The 27,946-nt window shown below is 42.2% G+C and overlaps 3 protein-coding genes across 3 annotated transcripts in view; 1 reads left to right on the top strand and 2 right to left on the bottom strand.

Annotated features, from left to right (window-relative positions):
* The window catches only part of LOC146984045 (galactose-specific lectin nattectin-like), a 170,951-nt gene that overhangs the window by 81,392 nt on the left and 61,613 nt on the right, over nucleotides 1-27,946 (bottom strand). The window lies entirely within an intron of this gene.
* The window catches only part of acss2 (acyl-CoA synthetase short chain family member 2), a 223,175-nt gene that overhangs the window by 143,572 nt on the left and 51,657 nt on the right, over nucleotides 1-27,946 (top strand). The window lies entirely within an intron of this gene.
* Nucleotides 815-26,679, bottom strand: LOC146984048 (uncharacterized). The gene is made up of 8 exons (XM_085783007.1): nucleotides 26,574-26,679; nucleotides 26,248-26,363; nucleotides 16,532-16,564; nucleotides 8,914-9,054; nucleotides 5,782-5,937; nucleotides 2,214-2,254; nucleotides 1,623-1,731; nucleotides 815-1,141 (listed from the first exon to the last, which is right to left on the bottom strand). The coding sequence occupies exons 1-8, from the start codon at nucleotides 26,677-26,679 to the stop codon at nucleotides 815-817; spliced, it is 1,029 nt and encodes a 342-aa protein (XP_085639133.1).

Raw genomic sequence — 27,946 nt, 5'->3', positions numbered from 1 at the left:
ATCGCTCCATAACTCTATTCAACACTTCAGTAGAATCAAGTATCTGCTGCAACAATCGCAATAATGGGATATACTGAAAGGACCTGCCATTTTTTTGATCTAGAACAAACTACAGGCTCAACAACATTCAATACATCATCACACATCTGGAAGATTCACACATCAAACACTCATCACTTGAGAGGAACGGGTTTTCCACACCCATCTCTTATGGAGCGATACTGCTGGTTTTCAGGCTGGTCAGTGTTACTGCTCTGTTGCAGCAGATACTTGATTCTACTGAAGTGTTGAATAGAGTTATTGATACCCACAGAACACAGAGCAGTAATAGGATATATTGACAGGACCTGCAATTTTTTTTTTTTTATCTAGAACAAACTACAGGCTCAACAACATTCAATACATTATCACACATCAAACACTCATCACTTGAGAGGAACAGGTTTTCCTTTAAGTACACACCATCTCTTATTGATACCCACAGAACAGAGCAGTCACACTGACCAGCCTGAAAACCAGCAGTATCGCTCCATAACTCTATTCAACACTCAGGAGAATCAAGTATCTGCTGCAACGATCGCAATAATGGGATATACTGAAAGGACCTGCCATTTGAAACAACATTCAACACTTTTTTTTTTTAAAGTAGTAGAACATAGTTAACTGAGCACCTTCCATTTCTAGCTTTCTGTGTTTGATTTGTGAATCTTCAAGGTGAACGTACAGGAACACTATAAACAAATGGTTATCGGCATGTATGGGCGGTCTCTTCCTGTACTTCCTCCTCCCATCACCGCACCACCCCAAAAAAGAGTCACCTGAGCAATTTGAGTTTCAGTGCTTGCACTTTGGGGGAAAGCTTGGACGATTCCAGGTCCATCAGGATCTTCTGGTAAGCTTCGAATGTATTCTTCAAGCTTTTTGGATAGCTTAGATTAAGAGCATAGATCAACCCATAAAGCATTACGCATGCATGGTTGATACTTTGGAGGTTGTGGAGAACTTCGACCCCTTCCAGGACCACACCGACATCTGCAAAGAGTCCACCAGGACCATCATGATCATCACCCTCAGCTTGAACGGTGTAGATTGCCATGGTTGTCCCTGCGACATCTGCCTCGGCCTCACTGCATTCGATGTCCTGAAAGATGGAGGGAACAGAGAACAATGAGCTGTGTCACCCTTACCTTTGACCACCAAATTCTAAGCAGCTCATCATTGAGGCCAAGTGCATGTTAATTTGAAAAAATTCCCTTAAGGCACTGTAGATACAGCGTTCATGAGAATGGGATGGAGTTCAAGGTTACAATGACCTCAAGATCTTTGACTCCCTAAAAGCCTGGAAAACAAAACAAAAAGTCACATTATGTAGAAATGGAGTTGTACATTCAATGATCATCAACTATTTAAATATGATTTAAAAAAGTGGTGTTTGAGCATTGTTGATCACAATGAGGGTTGTGTCAAAGAATCTCGATGCCATTCTTTACCATGTTTGTGGTTACTCTGTGCCGTAAAGAATGGCATGTCGTGTCTCACTGCTTAAAATTAATACTCTTACGGTAATCCTTTAATTTAGTGAATATTTAATGGTGCACATGAAACATAAGAGACTAACTTACATGTTCATAGGTTCGTCCTCCTCTGAGGCTAAGGTTTTGTGCTTCCTTAAGACGCAAGGATTTCCGGGAAGACAGAGGAGAGTGCACTTTATCCAACGAAGCCTTTGACCTGCCACAATAAAAATGGAGTCAACAAAACATCCCAACTTAAAAATGTAAAAAAAGAAAAAATACAGGGCCGGGAACCCATTTTATTCAGAAATTTGTGAGGTTCATGAAAACATTCTCATAAGTAACCAATATAATAATAATATAAGAGCCAAAGTAGGGCGAAAGGACAGTAGGAAAGAGGCAAACCTACTGCTCCCTCACTCCTACCCTCCACCATCTCTCCTAATCTCCTCTCATAGGGTAAGGTTTACTCCTCCCTCCTATCCAACCCTCTCCAAACCTCTCTCGTGCTGCCCTCCCTCTCTCCTAACCTCCTTCGTTTTCCTGTTAGGAAATAGAAGGAACTAATCTTTTCCTATCCTGACCTTTTCTCCCCTAACCCATCAACCCTTGCAAATGCCCCCTTCTACTAAATAGAATCAGTCCCAACAGCCAAAACAAAACAAAGTATCCTCACTACTACGCTGTTTTATGACTTACCTCTTCACACCCGGCTTTGGCTGCCTCAGATCCTCAGCTGCCTTTTGACAGATAAAACAATACGGTAATTATCTCATTATTTTCTCCACATATATCAGCCCTAAATACACTACAAGGTATGGTAAAGGATGAATACAGGAATGGCATTATCTTTGTAAACCTCATTGTAGAAAAAATTGAGAAGTAACAATTTAGCCCTACTTTTACATCTTTTTAACTCATTGAGTGCCACGCTCCTTTCCAAAGTTTTAGTCAAGTGTACCGGCAATTTAGACCATTTTTGACTTTTTATGTAGAGCCATAGTGCATTCTATATTATTGCTACCAACACATACTGTAGCTCAATTGAAAGGTGAAACTTTATGCTTCAAATGACCACAAACCGTTTTTTTCTACGTGCCTCCGTTCCTGAGAAAACTCAAGCTAAACATGGCTGGGTTTCACCAAAATCCCTGCTTTTTTTCTAGAAAAGGAGATAGAGCGTCTTTTATGAAAGGTGCTCTGTTTGTGTCTGTCGCTCTTCTGACACTCGCATTTCTGGATCAAAGGGCTCGTGTAAGATAAATATATACAACAACTGTTGTTCTATTCACAAATCCACCATCGGGGGCGGGGGGGGCGCCACTAAACAACAATAACACAGACGCACCGTGCCGTGTCACAGCCTCTCGCCGCAGAACGTGAGGGTCTGTCAGCCACAGCGGCTCGGGAACACCGGTCCCGCCGGTGGTCGCGGTCCTTCTGTGGTACGGGTCGGTGCCGGCGGCCTGCTTTGGCCCAGAGACCATCAGATTTTACCGCGGGAGGACTTTGGAGAGGACACGGTGTTGCTCCAGATGAAGACCCGGGCGGGACTGTCGGCTGAGAGCTTCCTGTTTCGGCTCCGAGCAGCTGGAGCCTCGCGGGTGAGAGCAGAGCAGCTGCTGCATCCACATGCAGAACTCCGTTTGCAGAAGCCCAGTTATGATAAAAACTTCCAGATCATTGTCATGTTCGTGTTCCAAGGATGAGGCCGTGTTGATAGCAAGTAACTTAGTCTCACGTTCTCAATAACATACATGTGGCCTCATGCAGTCTTGCTCTACCCCGTTATATGGTACGGTAAGCTGACTACTAACCAGTACTGCCGCCTAGCGGTCAAACATGTAATAACATCCAATCATAACATCCCCCCTTTTCTAAGGTAAAATGCATTACATGAATTATCACATTAGCTGTGTCAGTTATTTCAACCATTTCACATTCATCATAACCCTGCAACACATAAGCTGTATAAACAGTTTATATCAGATTGCATAACTCATATCTAAGCCAACACTAGACCATTTAGAACACATTCACAACATCAATCAATATACATTTTGTTCAACATCTTTACATCACTGTCTAGGCTTGTGCTGTGAGCCGCAGCGCTTGCAGTTTATCATCACGTCCTCCTGCTGTGCAGGCCGGGTCTGTGTGCGCCGTCTCCGCTGATACGACACTGCTCCAACCGCTGCCGCGCTGTCGCTCTGCGCCGAGGCGACTGCAGACATCTCGCTGAACGTCCTCACGTGCCTTTGGGACAGCTCACTGGCCTGGCAGATCTTAATGGCTCCTGCCAGCGTCAGCTCCATCTCCCGTAGTAGCCTCTCTCTGACCTTTTTATCCACCACACCGAAGACAATCTGGTCCCGGATCATGGAGTCCGTCAGCATTGTGAAGTTGCAGGACTGCGCCTTTAGCCGCAAGTCCGTCAGGAAGCTATCGAAGGGCTCATGCTGCCGCTGTGTACGAGACCGAAACACATACCTCTCGTACGTCTCGTTCTTCTTCGGAGAACAGTGAGTCTCAAACTTGCTCAGCACTACATCCAACTTTTCATTATCTTCAGGACTGTCAAACACGAACGTGTTAAATACTTCTATGGCCTGTGGCCCTGCTATTGTTAGCAGCAGCGCTACCTTTCTTGCTTCCGGCTTTGCCTCGAGTCCCGTAGCAGCAACATAAAGGTGAAACCGCTGTTTGAAGGTGCGCCAGTTCTCGTCGACATTCCCCGTTAGTTTCAAACTTTCCGGTGGTTTTAAATCCATGTCGCCCATTCGAGTTTACTCCTGGTACCATGTCATGTTCGTGTTCCAAGGATGAGGCCGTGTTGATAGCAAGTAACTTAGTTTAATGTCTCACGTTCTCAATAACATACATGTGGCCTCATGCAGTCTTGCTCTACCCCGTTATATGGTACGGTAAGCTGACTACTAACCAGTACTGCCGCCTAGCGGTCAAACATGTAATAACATCCAATCATAACAATCATGAGCTGTCATGTGACTTTGATCTCATCTATTTCAGTTCTGCTCGTCGTAGAGTCCCCAAATTTACATATAATGTGTATTAAAGTGTCTATTTTCATAATTTAAAAAAAGAAGCAAAAAAACGAAAAATCTCGTTTTTGGCACTCAACGCATGGGAACGAAAAACGAGAAATTATGTGGTTGGCACTCAATGAGTTCAAATCCCATGCTTTATATATGTGTGAAGTTACACTGTGATAGGAGGTAACACACAATAAAGCTATATGTGTGATGTGTGTGTGACAGAGAGAGACAGACAGAGAGGGAGAAGACCTAGGGGAAGAGAGAAAAGGCAGGACGGAGAGACAGAGAGAAGAGGGAGATAGTCAGACACAGAAAGGGGGAGGGAGAAAGAAAAGAGAGAGTAGGGGGAGACAGACAAAGTGTAATAGGATAGAGAGAGAGGGAGAGAGAGACCAGTTGATCAATCTTGTGTTGGTTAGAGTTCCAGTCAACATGTCCACTTACTTGCAATAACATCAAGGACGATAAGAAGGCTTCCCTCTCTCTGATGTTCTTAAGGCGTTGGAGCTCATAAGCTGACAGTCCACAACATGCATCCTTTTGACAGTCCACAACATGCATCCTTTTGACACACACACACACACACACACACACACACACACACACACACACACAAAACCGAACCGAACCGAACTAACATAATCTGAAAGGCATTTCTTACTAAATAACATTTCCAAAACAGGTGTCAATTACATAACTGCTGCTTTATGAGAACTATCAAGTTTCTGTGTACTCACCTTCTTGTTTGGGGAAGAATTGTTGCTGGCAGATTGGAGACGCTTGGGTGCCAGGACTCGTCCCTTCACTTCAGGCCCCTCCGGACCATTTGGATTTACTTCCTACAAGTGACAGCACTACCACCATTGCCTTGAGGGAATTTCTTACTAAAAACAAACAATCCATTGGACTCAATGATGAACTATTGGTGGTCAAGGTCAATGTGACCTAATGTCCATCACATTCTCATGAACACTACATGTTATCAGGCACACCTAGAGGGAAATTACTTACATCTGGCATAAAGGACAGAAAGACGACACACTTACCACGTATTCTTTGACCAATGTGTCCAGGTCTTCACAGAGGTAGATGCTGAGACATCTCAAAACGCAATCACGCCTCACGTTGATGTCTTGATTCTGAAACAAACATTACATGATTCCATGCTGGTCAGTTTCACCCACCCTGGGTTAGACCAAAAAAATACTTACATTCTCCATCTTTGCCATCATGGGTCCGATTTTCTTCCCTGCAGCTCCCCCTTTAGTGTTGAAAACCCTGATCAGGTCGCCGGTCAGGCGGTCTAGTTCCCCCAAAAATTTTGAGGTCAGTGGTACAGTTGTCAGCTGCATAAACTCCAAGTTGATCTGTAAAAGACAACAGAGACAGGACACCGACTTAAAACAGGGGTGGCTGTTGCTCAGTTGTTAGAGGTGTCAATCATAGACCGAAGGTTAGTGGTTCAAATCCCGGCTCTGACTGTCCACATGTCAAAGTGTCCTTGAGCAAGGCGAGAGCGCTGCACAGCAGCTGGATGCCATCATTGAATTGTTAACTGGGTGAATAAGAGAATGCCATTGTAAAGCACTTAGGTTTGGGCAGGGCTTGACGCTAAGCTTTTTTCTAAGTAGCACTTGGGAAAAACACTGAAAAATTTAGTAGCACACAACATTTTGTAGTAGCACAATGGAAATTCAGCAATGTTGGCAAAGATGTAATTTTGAAACAAATAAAGTACTTTAGCCTAATCCTAACCCTGCTAATTTTTAATGTTATAACTGGCTCTTTGCCTTAACAAAAATCAGGAAAGACAAACAATGCAAATGTGTGTGAGAAAATAGATTATTTATTACAACCAATATTAGTTTTTAGTTTTGCGCTGCAGTCTTCACTGTGTATGCGCATGTCACCTCTCTGTTATGGAAGGACTGCATTGGTTAGAGAAGCTCTCTATCAGATCTGATTACAGGTCTGATTTGATTTTCCCTGGGTTTTGAGACCAAGGTGGCAAAGGCCCTGGGGTGGGGGTATTGATGAGCAGCAAACCTATATTTCTTCTTCACCTTTTCTTGCTTCCTTCACCTTTCAAACAGAGCAGAGCTCCGTGAAACAGGAGGAGAGACACAGCCCGAGACCGTGTACTGGAGGGAGAAGCAGGTCGAACGTGCACGAAAAAAAAAAGCGCATCGCACCGAATGTGCACTGCTACGGCGCCGCCTTGGCGTGCATGACCTTGAAAGTAATGTGCGGAAAAGACACTGCATCTGAACGGCCCCGATGTACACAAGCTTTAATCAAGGTGGCGACCAAAATCACCAAACAGGCAGGGGGGAAAAAAATATTGCTCATATTAACTCATTGGCTGCCATTGACGTCTATAGACGTCAATCTAATTACAACCGTCCACTGCCATTGACGTCGATAGACGTCAATTGCGTTTTTCAACGGGAAGGGCTGGAGGACGGTCTGGCGGAGCTTGTCCATCAATATCAGGCTTGTAAACTAGTGTGAAGACGTGTAACTGTCCTGTAGGTGGCAGCAGTGCCCTCTTTGGATGAGAGATCAGCATTGATTATGAGAAGAAGAAGCGAGATGACAAGAGATATGCTAAAGAAACTTATGCACGGAGCCTATGTGTTCCGCACGTCGGCACCAAGGGGGCAGTTGTCGGTCTGAGAAGTGAAGCTCACTTCCGCGTTCAAAAAACTGCAATCCCCTCGGATTCCTCTGGGGGCTGGTGTCAGAAGGGAGCATTCCCCATAGACCCCCATGTTAAAATCGCCGACTTTACATCCTCAGTAAACATGTTAAAAGCCTGGTGTCAGAACGTTTTTTTGTCTCAATCGATAGTTTCTACCCCCGCACACACTCTGAGGGGGGTGAATTTTTTTTTAACTCTACCGTTTTACTGTTATAAGGTTAAAACTCTGACCAATTAGGGCGCGGAAACGTTGAGTGACAGGTCCGAGCAGCTCCGTGGACAGCTGCTTCGAGGCCAGTGGGCGGGTTCTCGGTCGGCCAATCCAACATGGCGCTGTTCAGGCCGCCATATTTGAGTCACAAAAACGACTCCCCAAAACCAATGGGTGACGTCACGGACGCTACGTCCATTCTTTTTACAGTCTATGGTCGGCACATTATGTACCGTGTGTGTCGTGGTAGTTCAGAGAGGAAGAGGGTCGCGATCGTGAGAAAATGACGGCGATCATTGAAAAAGACACCGACGCTGGACACCGGCGATGAAGCCGGGCCGAGTGGTGAGAATCAGCAGCTGACGGTGCGTCACCACAGACCAGAGCCCAGCTCAACTGACGGCTCGGTGGACGTGACCCGAGCGATTCCGTCCGGATCAACCAGGAGCAGCAGAGACTCGTCCCCACGCTCCAGAAAGACATGAAGGTAATAATATAATACATCAATGGTAAAAATAATAAAATAAACTAACTTGCTAGCAAGCTAACTTTTACTGCTTAGAGAAGGGCGGATCGCTTTGATCGGAAAGGTTAGAAAAAAAAAAACTCCACATCACACTTGACTACATCTATAAGAGATGTATTTTTATGGTAATTCTATATATTTCTATAATTTACAGGTCGTGGATCGAGCAGTGGTCGACCATGGGGCAGAGGTCATGTGACAGCTACAAACGTACAAAAAAGTTAATGCATTTTTACTGATATTTGTAAATAAATTATTATTTTGCCATCAAAAGTCCTTTCTCAGTGTTGTTTTTGTTGTTTTATAGAAGGAGAACACTGTTCAGATGTGTGAGGTGTCACTAAAGCAAAAAATATCAACGTCAAAGTCACTGTTCTGCTTGACATGTTTCTTTCCACAAAAAGCTTGTTTTCTCAGAATTTTGGTCAAAACTGCTGTTTTTGGCGAAACCAGCCTACGTTCTACTGCTGTTTACTAAAGAACGGAAAAAGGTAGAAACAAACTTTTTTTTCCTATTGAACAAAGAGAGTCTACTCTTTCTCTTGGTAGTTTCGGTGTTTATATAGTCATAGAACACAATATTCTGTGGGTCTTATAAGATCGTTCAAAATGCTCTAAAACGGCTGGCAGTATGGGGCTCTCTGCTCTGAAAATGGCTGGCAGCCAATGAGTTAAACAGCATGCAAAACGGTGCATGTACTACAGTTTCTGTCAAAGTCGCACTGATGCGACTGAATGTAATTTACTATTCGCACTGGAAATTATCAACTCGCAAATGCGAGCAAAACAGTCGCACTGTCGAGCCCTGTTGGGTGCACAAAAGCGCCATTTAAGTGCAGACTGATTACCATGTGTGACAATGTCTGACATTGAATTAAGTTACTAAACTTCAGATTCACACTTGCCTCAATGACGTCAAAGAGTGCTGGCCATTTATTGAAAAACTCTGGAATCTTTGGCTCCTGGAGAACCTCCTGTCTCCTGAGGGAGAATGTATGCTGCATCTTATCCTTGATGAGGGCCTCATTCCTTTTCTTCTTTTTTACCTGAAATGGAATGAAACTTCATTGTCATATACAGTAAAGATACTTGTATAACGAGATATGATGAGAAACTCTCAGCAATGGTACAGATTACAATTGGAAACAGAAATATTAAAGCAGATGTAAGCGATCCGGTCGTTTTGGCTAATGCTGCGTTCCAGGCAGACTTTTGAAACCGTAAATTACAGCTTCAAGTCACAACGATTTTGTAGCGTTCCAGGCAACCCACTCGTGTTTTTCCGACCTGTTTTACCTGTGAAAGTCACTATAACGGCCACTCGTAACTTCGGAAAAACACGAGTTACGAGTTTCCTTGAACGCACCATAACAGTCCTCGTCCCTACGTCACCACATTCACGGCGTCCCTTGGCTGCACACACAGCCCTGCATGCCGTTCTCTCTCCTCATTGGATAAAAACTGTAGGATACGATAAATGTTTTCTCCTGGGCTCAGAGCAGAGCAGAGGGACTGACAGACCCGTGTTTCGGTCCGAACACTCTATGTAAGTGATTGCTGTCGGAAGATATAACTATTTAAGACTTATATTAACACAAATATATCACTTACTTCTGCTTTAACAATATGATTAGGGAGTAAGAATATTTTACAAACTGAGTGTAATAGATAAAGAAAAATGAACTGTGCAAAGTAACCACAAAACAGCTAAAGTGTCCAGTGCTGTGCAAAATGAACTGTTGGGCTGCTTTAGCTGAGCTGGACAAGAAGTATAGTGCAAAAAACATGACGGGTGAAAAGCTCTTATGTACATACTGGCCATGCCGTGAAGATGGTGTAATCATGGATAGGTAAGATAAGATACAATGTATTGCACATTATACCTCTGTCAGTAGGGCCACCCTTTCCATCTCCAGACTGTCTTTTGTTTCACCACTAGGGATGTTCGGACAGAAATTTACATCTCCCTTTCTGGGCTTCTTGATGTTGGCTGCTGGAGTCTGCTGGCCACTTCGTTTATTTTTCAGAGAGTTGATGGCAACCTCGGGGTGTCCAGCTCGGCTGAGGAGAAGAACAATGATATTTTTTCAGCACCTTTCACTGACGATCAAAAATTGCTTCACAATTTTAAACACAATGGGCTCCATTTTAGTTTTGTCCTTAGCGCCATGTCTTTCATACATTTATGCTGGCGCAAAGTGGCACAAGACCTTAAATGCAAGACTTCTAATCCGTCGGACTGGCATTTAACATCTTGCTCCACCCTCTGCTGGCACAAATATAAAGCATAAGCCTTGGTACTTAGGACAAAAACAAATAAAGAACCCATTAAATAAAACACAAACCTCAGCTTGGTGCGGAAGTTCATCATTTTTATCTTCAAGTAATGCTTCCAGCCACAGTATCCAGTTCGTGTTACTTTTTCCAGTAAACATGGATGTGACTCTATCAGAGTCTTTTCCACTTCCTCTAAATGCTCATGCCTTGGGTACGCCGTGTACTTTATTATTTCCTCAGCTAGGCCTTCAAGGATATCTGAGTGTACTTTTGGCGTAGGACACAGGACAGTTCCGTGTTCCTTGAACTCATCATTTCCTTTCTGGAGCATAATCTCAGCACAGGATGAGAAGCGGGGCACGACAAAGGGTTTAGGCCAGGAGCAGGATCGGGTCTCAGGCGATGACAAGATGATGGTATCATTGCTGGAGTAGGAGTCTGAATCACTTGGTTCTTGTGATGAAGAGCTGGCTTTGGAAGGAGTGCCTGGGATTGTGCAGCAGGCATCTTCCGTGAGTGGAGCGGACCTGGTTGTCTCACGAAGCATGTACACCACTTTCAAAGTCCCTTTATCTTCAAGTTCTGATGTCGACAAGAGATTCATGAACTGATTATCCATGTCTTTGTCTTTGTACTGAAGTCTGAACTGCTCAGTCACTTCAAAGGAAGTCTTGATTTCAAGAGCCAAGTCCTCCACAGTTCTTGGTATTCCGGATTCAATGGTGAGTTTTCTTGCATCCTCTTCACCTCCAAAGAGGACTCTGAAGGTTACTCGTGCTGCCATCCTGCTTTGCTAATCTAAGGTGGATACAGAAATACAGAGTAGACATTAGTCTTGTTATTCAAATGTTCAATCACTCAGGCAGAGTACATGGTCAGGACACAGTCATTGCCTAGATCTGATGAGGCTAGGACAGCGAGGAGGGTAACAAAGGAAGTTAGTAGAAAGGAGGCTAGAGGAGACTAGGAAAGTAGGTGGTCAGTAGAGAGCGGAGACTAGGAGAGTGAGGTGGTCAGAAGAGAGCGGAGACTATGAGAGTGAGGTGGTCAGAAGAGAGCGGAGACTAGGAGAGTGAGGTGGTCAGAAGAGAGCGGAGACTAGGAGAGTGAGAAGGTCAGTAGAGAGCAGACATGAGTACAGAGAGGTATGTTTATGTGGTGGACTAAAACCAAATTTGTTACTGAAGAATTTTACACGGCACTGTAAATTATCAAAATCAAACCTGTAATGACGATGTGTCTCTTCAGGGTCACCATACGTCTGGATCCGACTGTGTAGGCCACAAGTGAAAGGCCCTAAAATGGTCCTGATACCAAGCAAAGTATAAACGGACTATGAAGCTCAACTCATCTCTCACTATACATATTTGTATGATCTCTGCAAATTCAGGCATTCCAGCTGTTGACCCACATGCCAAAAACATCCCATTTCTGTAGTTGATCCCTTTAGTGGTGACATTCTTTGTGAGATTCACTTGACTGATGTCTGGATACTTTTGTCTGAGAGCCAATACAACCTCCTCATTCAAAACATCAACTGGGACTATGGAGACATTTGTAACTTCCACATTTGATGCACTGAGAATGGATGAATGCAAGTGATAACTGATCAATTGCTGGTGTTTGTTTGCGAGAGTGAGTGCAATATTCCTGAAATTATTTGTGTGTCGAGCTACTTGTTTAAAAAAACTGTGTTTGGCCTCAAACCGTATAGTCCATACACCCACAAGAGGCCCAAAGCACCTGATCAAATGTGAGTAATGCTCGATATAATGGTGTTTAGGTTTCAGCGTCTCACCTGGGATAAGCTCAAGCAACCTGTGTCTGTGCTCAGACACTTTGACATCAAGGTATGCGATGGTCTCTTGCGTGTGAACAGGTGCCACAACCAACTCTACGATTTCCTTCAGGTCTAGTATCACTTGCCAAGCCAGCTCACCCTCTGGTATAAGGTCGCCTATGAGAAATGGAAGGAAACGTATTAGGCACCAATTCTCATGGGAGTTGCCACCTATCGTTTTCCTTCTGGAATAGGTAAGTGGCATGATGTGAGGCCGATTTTTTTTGTCACTCCACTTATAAGGAAATTTGAGTATACGTGTGTTAAGATAATCCAAACTGAAAAACTTCTTGGAGATCAGAATGCTCAAACACAGTGCTAGTTCAAATGGGACAATGCCCTCAAACAAATCGTGTACTATATCTGGGGGGTAGCCTGTGCTGACGTGAAAATGTTTAAGATGTTTAGTTAAAGGGCAAGCTCTCTTCACTCCAAAGCAACTCGTTTGAGTATCCTGTGCAATCTTCAGATGTGCGTCATGTATTTCTTTGGTTCGTAGACAAAAAGCACCTGAATGAACATCCTTTGACTGTATCTCTACTTTCTGAGCAGTACAAAATCGGCAAATATATTGCCCAGAAAAGCTCTCTATAAAACCAGCCAAACTGTGGGCGCCCAAATGATCAGCAGTTACACTATGCACTGTTCCTTTGACAAAAGTTACAAGCTTTGGAATGAACACACCATGCTCTTCTAGTGTAACAAGATCATGTAAAAGTGGCTCCAATATTTTTCCATATCCATATGCCTTTACATCGTCACTCTTACACAAAACTGCCAAATAAATTGAGGTGAGTGCTGAGTGAGAGCCTGGTGGCAAGTTATTCAGAATCCAATATACACTACACAACTTGTGCTTCTTCCGTGACGTGCCCAAAGGATTACACAATTCGAAGTCATCAATGTATAAGGTTAAACAAAGTTTTAAATCATCACTTGAGAGGAACGGGTTTTCCTTAAAGTACAGACCATCTCTTATGGAGCGATACTGCTGGTTTTCAGGCTGGTCAGTGTTACTGCTCTGTGTTCTGTGGGTATCAACAACACTATTCAACAGTTCAGTAGAATCAAGTATCTGCTGCAACGATCGCAGGATTGGGATATATTGAAAGGACCTGCAACTTTTTTGATCTAGAACAAATTCTACAGGTTCAACGACATTAAACACTTTTTTTAAAGGGATAGTTCACCCTAGAATGATATTTCGCTCATTATCTACTCACCCTCATGTTGACTAAGGGCTGGAAGAAGTTTCAGATTCCTCCGTGGCTTCTCTGAGTTACAGGGGGTCTCGGCATAGCAGTGCATGTCCATATAACGGTTGCAAAGGGACACCGGAGCTCTTCGTAAAAAAACACACACAAAAAAACATCCAAATACCTCCATGCTGCTCGTATGTAATGTCCGTCTTGTGCTGAAGCCCCAAATTGCGTAATTGTCCCGAAAAAAATGAAATAAGTCTATATTTTAAGCTTGTTTGTAGCGGAAGCTTCTCGAAGCTCCTCTTCCTGGTCCGTCCAAATCTCGCGTGATTTGCACCGGCGTCAGTATGCGTCAGTGCGGTTACTGCGAATCACGCGAGATTTGGACGGACCAGGAAGAGGAGCTTCGAGAAGCTTCCGCTACAAACAAGCTTAAAATATAGACTTATTTAATTTTTTTCGGGACAATTACGCAATTTGGGGCTTCAGCACAAGACGGACATTACATACGAGCATCATGGAGGTATTTGGATGTTTTTTTGTGTGTGTTTTTTTACGAAGAGCTCCGGTGTCCCTTTGCAACCGTTATATGGACATGCACTGCTATGCCGAGACCCCCTGTAACTCAGAGAAGCCACGGAGGAATCTGAAACTTCTTCCAGCCCTTAGTCAACATGAGGGTGAGTAGATAATGAGCGAAATATCATTCTAGGGTGAACTATTCCTTTAAGTATTCTTTTCTCTTATACGCTGTAGAAAGTGCACCACCTTTCCCCAGTGCATTAATTAAAGGATTAGATTTACACAGTAAATCAGCTAATTCATTAACAACAACACCATCAACCACAATGTCTTTGTTTTTGAAAAAATCTGAAAGCCTGCTACAAGTTATCGGCACAGACACTGTACTTAGCAAGTAGTGTAGCTCGTCCACCAAGTTATCTACTGCTACAGATGGAACGTGAAAAACGTTTTCTAATTTCAATAGAACGGAGGCAAGTTTTTTTTCTACAACTTCAGGAAGGTCCTCTAAATTATCAATATCACTATCTGCATCTGACTGACTATCATCTATGTTTGCAGAGGATGTGGGCCCATCATCAGGACTAGCAGACTGAACAGTGACCTTAATTACACCTGCCCTAAAATCTGATAGACTGTGGGGATTATGTTTACGATTTTTATGTGACTTAAAAGTACCATATATATTTGTCTGAAATGCACATCCCTCAAACATACAAGTTACAGTTTCATACTGTCTAAGATGTTGATAAGAATGACAAAAGTAATCTTTCTCAGTTGAAAGTTCTTCACACCGACACGTCTGACATTTGAATGTAGTTGACTGAGCAACTGCTGTTTCTAGCTTTTTGTGTTCTCGATATATGTGAGTCAAAAGGTTCTTCCAGGTTGTGAATGTGCAAGGACACTCTACATATAGGGATATCTGCATGTGCGGGCATGGTGGAAATGTCTTAGCCTGAAGTGTTTTATTAACTCATACCTTGAAGATAATATACTGTCACATAATCTGCATGGCCACATTAACACAGCACCTGTGAATGAATACAAAGAAGAATAAGTCAGTTACATTATGTCACAAAAACAAGTTACACATGGCTACAAAAACATCAGTTTTCAAAGTGCATGTATAATCTACAGCACTATTTATTTATGTATTTTCTGTTATCAATGAATTTATCCTATTGACTTTTAGCTTTGATACCTTAAACAATTTTAAAATCACATTAAAGCAGAAGTAAGTGGTCCGGTCGTTTTCGCTAATGCTGCGTTCCAGGCAGGCTTTTGAAATCGTAAATTACAGCTTCAAGTCACAACTTACAACTTTGTAGCGTTCCAGGCAACCCACTCGTGTTTTTCCGACCTGTTTTACCGGTGAAAGTCACTATAACGGCCACTCGTAACTTCCGACCGGTGAACTCGTACCAGATCGAACTGGTACCACTTCACGGTCGGAAAAATACGAGTTTCCTTGAACGCACCATAACAGTCCTCGTCGCTACGTCACCACATTCACGGCGTTCCTTGGCTGCACACACAGCCCTGCATGCCGTTCTCTCTCCTCATTGGATAAAAACTGTAGGATACGATAAATGTTTTCTCTTCGGCTCAGAGCAGAGCAGAGGGACTGAGAGACCCGTGTTTCAGTCCAAACACTCTAAGTGATTGCTCTCGGAAGATATAACTATTTAAGACTTATATTAAAGCTGGGGTCTGTAGTCCTGTTCAGAAGCACTTTTCGTTATACTGGGGGAAATGGCCTGTCTAATTTCAGAGGAATCAGTACATTATGTCATCAGGAAAAGGAACGGAAAAAAACAGAGCTCTGTGACAGCCGCAATACTGAGAAAACTCAACCCAATCCGTGCTCTTCAGACCGAAGGGCACGGATTGGTCGAAGTTTGCTCGGAGAGTAAAGAACCAATCAGATGCCTCCGTGTCTCGTTCTGCACCCGTCCCCCTCCTACGCGCGCGTGCACAGTCTTCACGTCTCGCTGTTGTTGCCGGCTGGAAAAAGTCAGCACTGCTCTGCAGAAGAACGGATTTCATGCTCATTTCTGAGCAACGGCTGAGAAAATGCAGCCCAAATCACCACTTCCACGGTTACTTGTAACGACTTGCCCTGAGAAAAAGGCAAGGAAGAGAAAGCCGGAGGAAGAAAAGGCTGGCTGCTGACAAAACGGCTCGGGATCAGTCTATGCTCTGGATGCAGCAAGAGGCTAAACCAGAGTACATCGGTGTAGCTTCAGGTCGGTGGAAACAACGGAGGGATCTGGGCCTGAAAAGTGATGCCGAGGTTGCTGTCTTTCTGCTGGACAGGTAATTATTTGTTTTGCTTCGGGGAGGATTTCTTATTTTCATGAAATATGTAGGCTAACTTTTGCTAACGTAGCTATTGTAGCTTGTATTAGCCAAATGCTAATATTAGCTTCTCTATGGGTTTAAAACTGGTCGGTGACTCTAGTATTGAATAGATTCTACCATAGTCGTCAGTGTCTGCATTATTATTGTGATAAAAGACGCACATATGTTGGCTTTTACGTTTTACAACTGTTGCGTATTTATGTTTTCATAGTCATGACATGAGAAGGATCGATCAACCTCGACGCAGTCTGAACACGGATTGATTAGCCTGCTAGCTTCAACTACTGTTTCCAAGTCTCTGTCCACGGTGAGTTCAACTTGCTGCTGCTGCTGCTGCTGCTGCTGCTGCTGCTATTGCTATGAATATGAATTTGACCAACGTTGTCTTTGGTGTGGTGTAAAAATCTGTCTTTCATATCTAGCCCTTTCTGTTTTATGTGGCTCAAAGTGCTATTTGAGGTACTTCAGAAAAGTATTATTGCACATATAGTATATATACATGATATGAAGTGATATCTGCCGTATCATTATACAGACATTGAGTAAATGTTAGTGATTATCTTTTGAGAAATATGATGGCCTGAGGATAAAACCTGTCCTTCACCTTAGGAGGTCCAGCACTCCACACAGAGTTGTTAACATCAACTACAACAACCACCAACACTAAAATAAAACACAGCTACCTTAGGTTGTACCTCTAACTTTGTGTGGTGTTGGTGGAGTAATTGATCATGTTACAAGCTTGTCTTTGGACTATACTCTGTTAGCTGCTGTGCTGAGAGGATAGGGGAAAACTGAGGATTTCTCAACAGTTTATATAAATCTTTATGCCTTTTTGTTCTGTCAAAACATCTTCCTTTCAACTGCCAAACCCAAGATTTCTATTTCTACATATAAGCAGTTCTGTGTTTTGTGCTCTATGAATGAAGGGTAAATGTATGTTGATGCTGCACTGACAGTATTCTCTAATTTTGCAATCTTCACAGAGATGATGACTTCTCAGTAGCTGGGGTTCAGGAATCAAGACATTAGCTGCCCAGAGGAGACAGCTCTTCAGCAATTGGATGCAAGGTATGTTACTGTGACGACCATCCCTGCTGCCTTGCTCTCTTCTCTCCTCACAGTAGCAGGGTGGTCAGTGGCCAAAGCTGCACCTGGGCTCTGGGGAGGCTGTGGTCTACAACTCCCTCCTGGAGTCAGCTGCTCTCCCTCTCTCCTGCCTGCAACACCTCCTGCTCTTTGGTTGATGTTTTGGTTCTGTTTTTACACTCTATAACACCCCACACACACATACTCTTCCATCCATACACCCACTTACATTACTGATCTTACAGTCCACACACGCCATGCTTAGTTTGTTCTTTTTCAATCAGGAAAAAAAGGGGCAAAAAATATTATTGGCATTTTTGAAGAGGACACTTTTGTCCCTAAATGATAAGAACGTGTGTTTTTCATAAGGGTGTAGGTTATAGGTTGTATCACAGCCACCACACTAGACAGGAGTTACCTCCTGCTCCTAATGATGTTGCTCCTTTCAGACGTTGTTCAACTGGGGCAGAGCTTTATGCTTCAGACCTTGATGCATAAAACTCCACCCCGAGTAAACTGTAAGCTAATATGAATGTATCACACAAAGCTTATTATCTTTTCTCTTATTACAGATACAGCAAGGTGTACAATAAAAAATCAAAGAAGTGGAGCCTTTCCACAGAAAAGGTGGAGATGGACTACAGTTACATTGCAGGCCAAAGGAGCAGATCAACAGAGCTGACAAAACACTCCTCATACACAGCCTTACCTGTCTGCCTTCCCTGGAAACACCTTTTCCATGTAAACACCTTCTCCAATGTGTAGATACACTCATGTTGAAAATGTACAGATACTTATGTAACAATAAAGGGTGATACCAACTTTGTTGTAATTTTTCTGTAATCACTTATTTTTGTTGTGGTGGTGAGAAAATGTATAGCTTCTTTTGCAGAAACACTAAAATGAAAGGCATTCATCACTTTCAAATTTTTATTAAAAACAATATAAATAACAAAAGACAAAATTTAAATATAAGTCAAAAATATAAATAAGAATAATAAAATAACTTTGGAATGTACAGACTGTAAACTTCAGTGCAAATTTGACAGGAATCTAATGTAGAACACAGTATAAACGGCAGGGCTCTAGTAAATCTTACAGTGTGTTTACACTCTACAAGGGACAAAACCTTTATGTCCATGAGGATCTGGGTAGCGGTCTCTTTATTTTCCAGACACAGGAACTAGGTAGACGTGAAGCTGGAGGGCCTGGTGGAGGAGCATCTCCTGATGCTGACATCTGCAGGTATCAAACAGGAGGTTTGGGTTGATGAGATTCTTCCAAGCTCAAGTCGTTCATTTCTAGCCTGTAAAGAGAATAGTTCATCAAGGAGATTAGACTTTGTCATGATGTTGTCCTTTATTATTACTAATATTACTAATATTACTGGAATTTCATTTATTATTTTTTGTATGTTTATATTTTTCCTTTTACAGTTTATGAATGACAATGAACTCTCTAACAGAAATGTTGTGTTCACAGTAAATGGCATGTCATTGTTTACAGTCGTTTACAGTTCTTGATTATGTTGAGATCAAGAGAAAAAAAAAAAGGCTCAGACTGTAGCTCGGTCTGAGCCAGTGCTGTCATCGTGTAAACTCTAACAATCAAACAACAAAGATATCGTTATCCTATTAGCATATCTGCCTAACTAATTTATGTAGCCAAATTGAGATATTGGCCTAAATTTACTTTCCTAACACTTCTGCATCACCCTGCATAATTTTCAATGAAAAACTGAGTTAGGCAGATATGATATGTGACTATTAAAAACACTAAATACACGTTTGTCAGTGAAAAACACATCACAATCAGGCTAACTGTTACAATGTAATTTAGCTGATGGGTCTGAATCCAGCCGGATCCTCGGGAAGATTCAGCAGATTCAGACCTTCAGACCCGACCTGCCCCTGGGTCTGCACAGACTGATGTGCTATAAAACAAACAAAAATAATAATAATAATAATAATATAGTTTACTTACAGGTACGGTAAGTGAGACATGACTGTTGTCGTCCAAAACTACTCCTAGCTCGTTAGCTCGTAGCTCGTAGCCCTTAGCTCGTAGCTGTCCTCTCCTCCGTGCTGCTTCTGTGCGCGTGCTAGTGTGTGGGGGCGTGGCTTGGACGGACTCACTGACGGGAGGGGGAGCAGGGGGGAGGAACTTTAGGAGGTGCTTTTTTCAAATCTTGCTCGCTCTCTTGCTAGTTTTCCAGAATTACAGACCCTAGCTTTAACACAAATATATCACTTACTTCTGCTTTAACTGTCAGTGTGTGTGTGTGTGTGTGTGTGTGTGTGTGTGTGTGTGGCGCGCAGTGAGCTCCTTGTCTGTTCCTCTGAGCTCCTACATTTAACTTCTCAATAGGCCGGTACCGAGAATTAAATCGGGCCAGGTTCGCGCTTCAACCCTAGTATGGCTGACCGCATCTGGTAATTTAATCTGTCAGGGTCTGCGGTCCCGTGAAAAACAACGAATATTCATGATTTCATAAATGCATAAAAAAACCTGGACACTCCGGACAGGACATGAAAAGTGTCCCGGAGGCTTCTTACAGTTAGCTTTATGTTGCTAGCGTCGTTAGCAGCGTCCTCGTAGCTTTTAAAAACTCCGTCGGAGCGACGTCATGTTTCAGGTGACTGACCGGGTTTGCTCGCGCTATTTTTCCCTCCTCGAGGAGCTTCCTCGGAACATTTATTACAGATATCCAGTGAGCTGTCTTCTTTATTACCGCCCCACATTAGCGCCGCCATGTTCTGTGTTTACAAACCTAGTAAGCACATTGTGCTGCGTTCACGTGTTGACAGCAGTGGCGTAGGCAGAATTAAAATTTTGGGTGGGCCAGTACAAAATTGGATGGGCCATCTTTTCTCAGGACAGTGCATTTCATCTAGCACACATCACTGTTAACCATTTTATTGCACAACTTTTTTCTTTTTTTTTTGTAACTTGCTCTTGACCAACACAATATTTGATACATACAGATGAAATGATCTTTCCTGCCACTATGATGATGAACTGTATTTAACTGTACCTATGTAAACAGTAAAACTCAGTAACCAATCACACAGGCAGCTCCATGTTGTCCCTGTGTGGTGTTCAGGGACAGGTCAGGACAGTCTGAGGACAGACAGCTTCGAGGTTGAAGTCCTATAAAAATGAAATGCCCCTTTGACTGTGACAGGTCTGTAGCTACGTCTTGACCACATGTCAGCTGATCAAGTAGGCTAGAGGAAACTCCGCTCCACCGCGAGGAGCGCTTTTTTAAAATTAAGCTCCGGTAGTGACCGGCTAATATACGAGAGGATAGGCTACTGTAAAGCAGCGCAGATCCGCTGTATTTATCAAAGCGTCACCATGCTGAAGCACCGGGTCTGTTTGAGCTGCGTTCATGAAGTTAGAGGCTATTCAAACTCTTCAGGCAGTGATCAGTTATCAGTGTCTGCAGCTTTTTGATTCGTTATAGCCTACTCACTGGTCTCGGTGTTTTAGCGATGGTGCTACATGGCTGAGTCCAGTATTATACAACAGGTAACATTGTCTCTTTTCACCTCCTCTCTCCCTTGTGTGCTCAGTGCGCTGCACCAACGTTTTAAACAGAGATCCGCTACATGTCTGTCGGCTTTGTTTGTTTATATTTCACAGAACAACTCCCATTGAAAACGATCGATTAACTGCATTTAATTTAATTTAATCAATAAAATTTTTCTTCTTATGAAACGTGGACGGGCGGGCCAGTGATTCGTGTGGGCGGCACTGGCCCGGCCAGGCCCACTCCTGCCTACGCGCCTGGTTGACAGAAGTTCCCTGTTCCCGTTTTGCGAGCCGTTCTTCAGACCTTTTTATGTTCATATTTATTATGTGTAATAAGGGTAATTGGGATAAGTCAAGTCAAGTCGGCAACTACCAAAATTATGACCGAGTTGACGAGTTGTTTTCCGAAATTAGGGACTATTGGACTATTCTGATTTCAGTCAGAGAATTGTTTATCCGATTATAGGGAGGACACCTGAACGCAGCATTCACTGCAGGCCGCAGGAGTGGAGCAGAGCGCTCTTAGTGAGAGCGCTTGGGAAAAAAACAAAAAAAAACAACCCATACCGCAGTGCTGACAAAAAATATATAATAAATCTTATCGGGCCGATAAGTTATGATATCGGATTTATCGAAATGACGTCATAATTTCCTGATATCGGGTCGATAATTATCAGACCGATAACTATCGTGCATCCCTAGTTAACATGTGCCCCGAAAGGAAAATGGCGGCGCTTCGCGGCTATTCGCTTCCACGTCCGGTGTGTCCACGCCATTTGAGATACCCGAAAAGCTTTGAATGAAATACATTTTAATTCGCCAATCATTGATTATTTTTCCTACTCTACGTCGTGGATGAATAATACATCCATGCTCCGCATACAGCACGGAGTTTAGTGAATTGCTAGCTAACGTTAGCTAGCAGGTGCCAGTGAACACGAGGTAGTAGGCCTCAAGATAAAATAGCTTACAATCATCACAAACTACGCAGATTTGACCATCAGTGAATTGATATTAATGTAATACAATAAAAACTGCACGAATAATACACAGATTGATGTAAGAAGACAAAGGATGACTCGGATTACTCACCATTAAGCCTGAGCTAGGAAGATGGCGTCCAGTGGAAAATGAGGATGTCATTTCCTGTCATGTCACTTCCTGTTTTCACTTAAACCGGTAGCCTAAATTGTATGCAAACCAATCACATACATTTTAAATAAAAGAATCTTGTTTGTTTCACAGCTTTGATTATTTAAACCATGTTAATATGTATTAAGTAATTACATTTAATATATTTTAGAATTTACAGAATTATACAGATTATAATTAATTTCAATAGCCTACATACATTTAAAAAATATTTAATTTAAATAAAATCTAATAGATGTACTATATGCTTAAATATAAACTCTACCATGATTCATTTCTGTGAGTGTAGGCTATAGTTATTTACACCATGTATTTATCCCATGCAGCAGCGCCGTCCTCTCCTCCTCCTGCGCTCTGGGAGTGGACAATATGACAGAGAGACAGTGGTGATAAAATATAGAGAAGGAATTTTGATTTTGAATTTAAGTTAGATTCTAAGAAGATGTTTCTGAAACACCAGTCCGATGCAAAATAAGGGCGCTGTTGAATTAAATCACCGTGGCAACATGGATCTAACGCATACGGGTTGAAATTAAATGTGTGACGGCCGATAATAAAAACATAATCGTTCTTCTCAATCATCATTTCCTGAGTCTGACTTCGGTTCACCACCACACCGTCTGTGTCAGTTTTTAATGTGACAGTGTAGTGCTTTATTGTTTTACTATTATTATTAGTACTAATAACAGTGAATAACTCATTTAAATCAACAAGCCATTGTTTCAGTCTCACAACAAGATCAGAAGAACTGAGTGGCTTTATGTCATTATAGAAATATACAGTTAATTATCCTGAATGGTAAATATATATATAAATGTTAAGTACAATAACAAATGATCTTGTGCTCAAAATATTATTGTTGTTAGGAACATCATTGATAAGAGAGTTGTTCATAGAAAAATCTCAATTCCTGTTGTGATTAAAGCCCTGAGATGACCATCAGGTAGAATTTTTTTTTTTTTTTTCCCCCAGGTAGAATTTAACAGTGCAGAGTAAAGGTCAGTAACTCTGTCTGTGGTTAAAGTTCTGCTGATCGAATGTTCACTGGAACAAGTGAACCAGTTTCAGCTTTAAGATCATCATACACAGGGCCGGCTCTAGGCATAGGCGATATAGGCGGTCGCCTAGAGCGCCAACTGCTGGAGGGGCGCCGCCAGTCAAGGGAAAAAAAAAAAAAAAAAGATAATAATAATGATTTATGTCCGCTGGCGCCCCCTCACTTAGTGTTTTCTGTGTAAAAACAAACAAACCCCAAAACAAATAAATAAACAATGACAAACATGTTCCTAAATTGTGTATAGTCACACACACAGCAGATACCTGTCTGCAGCAGAAATGCTCTCAAGCCGTTTTCTTGTTAGAAACGCCACATTTTTAATTAGATGTGTGGCACAAATGCCGGCGCGTTTGCGCGACCGTCTCGATATGTTTTTTTTTTTTTTCATATTTCGGTCATTTACGCAGTAGAAATGCGGTTCAACTACTGTGATTGGGAGACTCTCCTCTTTCAAATACGCACGGCCGCACGCCCTTGACGACCTGTCAATCAAAACAACTGTGAAGCGCTTCGAAACAGCAGAGTCGTTCAGAGGGATAGAGAGAGAGAGAGAGAGAGAGAGAGAGAGAGAGAGAGAGAAGCAGTGAGGATGATGACGGTGCTTCAGAGGTTGAACGTTCTGACTAATTTGATGAGGAAGATTATGAAAAAAGAAGAGAGAGTTGAGATTTCAGCCTGCTCAGACAGCAGGGCCAGTGGGCCACAGCTCCAGATCAGCTCCAGCTCTGTATTCAGACCTGCTGAGCTATCAAACTAGTTTTTTTTTCTTTTTTTACCTCTCAAACAGTACCACAATGACAACACATATATAGGGTACATTATATAGGCTAAATATTGTACATTTTGTGTTTTTTTTTGTCTATTTAGTTGATATTTGGAGACAATTTCTCATTTCGGGCTACACACATCTCATGAAGTTTGAAATGTAACGTGAAGTCAATATTTAGCTTCTGTTATCCCACATTTGAGACATTTGGTGAGAATGACAGTTAGGCCTAACATTTATGCTCAAAAAGCAATTTCACAATTTTTTTTCTACACTTATCGCCTTATATCATACAGTATATTCCACAGCTTTTGTGAAGCCCAGACTTTCGTATAGCCATTTCAAGCACCACAACAGTTTGTTCTCATGATTGTGAAGAGACAAATTTTTTCATGTCTTCACCCAGGATTTACTCAATGCAATTTTACTGATTGTTGTGCAAATTGTGTATCTCAGGGTCAGAGGGGACATAGAGATACACTGCTATGTTATCGTTATCATTGTTGGGGGGGGCGCCTGAGAGTAATCTCGCCTAGGGCACCAAAATGGCTAGAGCCGGCCCTGATCATACACACTGTCATTTTAGAAATGTTTCTATTTACTCACAGTATATGTGTCAGGTCTGGGCTGGAAGGAGGTTTTCAGGTGCAGAGTGGCAAAAGGCAGAAGCCAGTTTTATTTTAACAACAAAAAACCACTCCAAAGGAGGGAAACAAAAAACACTCACGATGAGGCAAAAAGGCAAACAGGCAATTGGACAAGGAAGCTCAATAAACTATGGACTATGGGCTGGGGTGAATGAAGGACGAAACACTCTGGCACAAAACAAAGGGAGACACAGAACCTATATAGACACACAGGTAATGGGGAACAGGTGGAGACAATTAGAAATCAAGGCAGGCAGACTGGTGACACACAAGGGAAGGGCAAGTGACCTGAAACGAGAGGGCAGTTAGATTTCAAAATAAAACAGGAAGTCACAAGACAAAAACAAAAACACCATCACTGTGTTGTGACAATATGTTAGAAATAAACCTGGCCCAGAACTTCATGACTGTTTGAGAGAATGCACACTAAAAGCCTTGGCCATTTGTGCTGTTCAAAAAAGAGTTTCAGGTTTAAATGCACAAAGAAAATGTGGCCAATATGGTTCATCCATTTTAAAAGGACTGTAAACAGCAGCTAAATATAATTACAGACAACTAGCTACAGAACTTTATAGTGTAACATTACATCTCCCTGTTTTCTATTTCTTTTACAACGCAATGAAGTTCTGTAGTGTTCACAACGGGTTCACACAGGCTCAAAGAGGGAAATTACTGAGTTCAGGGGAATCAGCTGGTGGCTCTGCCTCAGCTGTGTGATACCATTATGAGAGGCGACCAGAGATTCAGACTGGTTTGAATCCATCTGACCATCTGTTTGCCTTTTGGGAGGGGTTCATCTCTTAACCTTACCCCTGTAAACTGCAAAAATGGGCGCACGATCGATAAATACAGAAATTTGAAATGAATCCAAAAACAGTCATATAGTAAGTCAGAAATCAGTCATACAGTGTAAACCCAGTTTCAAACTGTTTGTCATTCCTCTTTCAGGGAAAAGACGGAGACACTCCCAGAGATCCTTTTGAAGACTTTGGAGGATTTGGGAGATGATGATTTTTATACATTCAGGTGGCACCTGTGGCACAGAGGAGTCCTAGAAGACCTCCCATCAATCCCAAAAAGTAGACTGGAGAAAGCAAACAGGGAAGACACAGTGGATCTACTGGTCCAGACCTACTGTATAAACACTGTGAAAGTCACCAAAACAGTCCTGGAGAAGATTAATCAGAATGATCTACTGAGAAATTTCACACAGCCCATCTCAGAACCCAAACGTAAGTTTGATCAAAAAAGTGAAGTTATAAGGACATTGTAGAGTGGTCAATCGAAACCAGGTGGATGAGGACAGTTTCATCATCCAAAGAGCTTCTTTGGTCTTGTCAGCAGAGTGGGGAGTTTCTGTAGGGAATCTTAAACGTCACATGTGGGTAGTGGCAGTCTTACAGCCTGGTCGCGGAACCGAAGCGCAGCGCCCTGGAGCGGAGGCAGTTTCAGATAGGCGCACATGTTAACCAGTCTGCCTGGTCGCACATCTCACGCTCTGGAGCGCAGTGCGCGCACCTGCAGCGCTTCAGATCGGTTCAGTTCCATTTTTCACGCGAGCCGTGAGCGCCGTCTGTCAAGCTGGATAGACCAGATCGTACCAGACAGGAAGTCGGGCACAGAAAAGGCGAGAGAATCCGGTCAATTTTCAAAATAAAATAAATAAAATGATGATTAATTAAGAGCAAAACCTGTTAAGCCAATAGCTCCACTTACTCCTTGAGCGACTGTGTGGCTCTAAGGTTTTCATTGGCTTCTTGGTCTTCCTCTTCTTCTTCTTCTCCTTTACCTTAACCTCTTCTTCCTCTGAGAAGAATGAGCCATCAGAGGATGAGGCTGAGGGTGTTTCAGAGGAGGTAGATGAGGTAAAGATGACTTCTTTCTTTGCACTCTTGTGAGAAGGACCTGTGGAAATGAACATGTCGAGAGACTATAGAGTAAGCAAAGTAAATAATATACTGTGTGTGTGTGTGTATATATGACATACTGTATACACACACACACACACACACACACATAATACATATATATTATATGTATATATGTAGTATACATTTACTGTATGCTATGGTCTTTGAAGTGTGTGTGTGTGGTGGGGGGTTAATGGAATTGTACCTGGCTTCTCGTCAAATCTACTAAGCAGAAAATCTTTGTCCTTTTTGAGATCGATGTTAGCCTGTTCCAGGTGCTTCACCCGCTCCTCCAGGTGTTGTATTTTCATCTTAGCCAATTTGTTCTCCTCTTTCAATTTTGTGATTAATGATGCTCCCGTTGGTGACACTGCATAATTTGAGAGAAAATAAATGTTAAAATAAACAGAAAAAGTTTAGAAAGCCTTTCCTAAACATGGTTAAATAATAGAGGTTATAGGTTGAATATGGATAATCTTTATTAAAAGCCATATTATTTTAAAAATACCTACAGAGCATTTAGAGGGATGCAGAATAAAAGTATTGCTTTTCCATTAAAAAAATAGATTTACTCTGAATTCATTATTTGAAAAAGATTTACTGGGTTCGACAATAACTTTCTGTTAGAGACATTCTGTTTACATCGTACTGGCCAGGAGCCGCCATTGTGGCTCACTTCTCCGCTGTTTTCCTGAGCCTGCTCCTGGTCGCTTGCTTTCAACGAAGCCTTTTTAATAATCAATCGGTGGATTGATGGATTATCACATGTTACAATGTCTGTATTTGTGTAGTGAAAAGAGAGATAGACACGCACATCGGTCAGTGTATGTTTCGTTAGTTTGATTTTTTCTTCAAACCGAACTGTCCGAAAACTATTGAATCCGTAATCCGTGTATCATTCATTCATTCTATTTTCGATTGGAAATCAAAAATCAAAAAACGAAAAAGTGACAGCTTATTTTGTTTTTTGTTTTTGAATCCAACACAAAAAATGAAAAAATGTCTGGTTTTTCATATTTCAGATCAAGAATACGAAATGAAAAAACAGGCAGCAGGACTGAATTTGATTTTAATATTTAATTGGTCGGGTTTACGTGACCCGGAAGTTTGGCCCTGCAACGGCTGTGTCTCCGCTCCTGCACGAATATAGGCTACAGTGAGTTTTTTTTTTACTTGTCGCTGAACTGATGTTTTACCCTCCAGCTCCTCGGATGTTCACTGCCACTATGAATGATCTTTGTGACTGCGTCTCTTTGATATCGCCAAACTTCCGGACGGAGGTACGTTTTATCAGTCTGTTTTCTGGGAATAATTGACATAAGGAGAAACCAGAAACAAGCCGTTTTTTCATTTTTTCATTTTGGAAAAAAAAACGGAAATCAAAATTTCAGTTTGTTTTCTCGTTTTTGGTTCTTATTTAACAAAAAGACTTTACCACTCAATATTTTGTTTCCGTGGGTGGGCGGGTCCTAGTGTGCTTCCTTGCCCTGTGCCCTTCAAAATAAAAGTTCCTCAATTTAATAATGTCGACAAAAATATTACTGTAGGCTAGTAGGCTACAGACACTAGCAGACATAG

This window comes from Trachurus japonicus, chromosome 7 (genome assembly GCF_045865225.1).
Source record: "Trachurus japonicus isolate A0001 chromosome 7, Traja_1.0".
Taxonomy (NCBI): domain Eukaryota; kingdom Metazoa; phylum Chordata; class Actinopteri; order Carangiformes; family Carangidae; genus Trachurus; species Trachurus japonicus.
The sequence above is the reverse complement of the archived record's forward strand: the minus strand, read 5'-3'. Positions and strand labels throughout refer to the sequence as shown.

Excerpts from the sequence above, each read along its gene's own strand:
- LOC146984048 (XM_085783007.1), bottom strand. The coding sequence starts at position 26,679 with ATGAAAATACAACACCTGGAGGAGCGGGTGAAGCACCTGGAACAGGCT. Across the intron at positions 16,565-26,247 it reads CAGAGGAAGAAGAGGTTAAG|CAGCAGCAGCAGCAGCAGCA; the intron begins GTAAAGGAGAAG and ends TCATAGCAATAG. Across the intron at positions 2,255-5,781 it reads TGATGGCAAAGATGGAGAAT|GCAGCTGAGGATCTGAGGCA; the intron begins GTAAGTATTTTT and ends ATCTGTCAAAAG.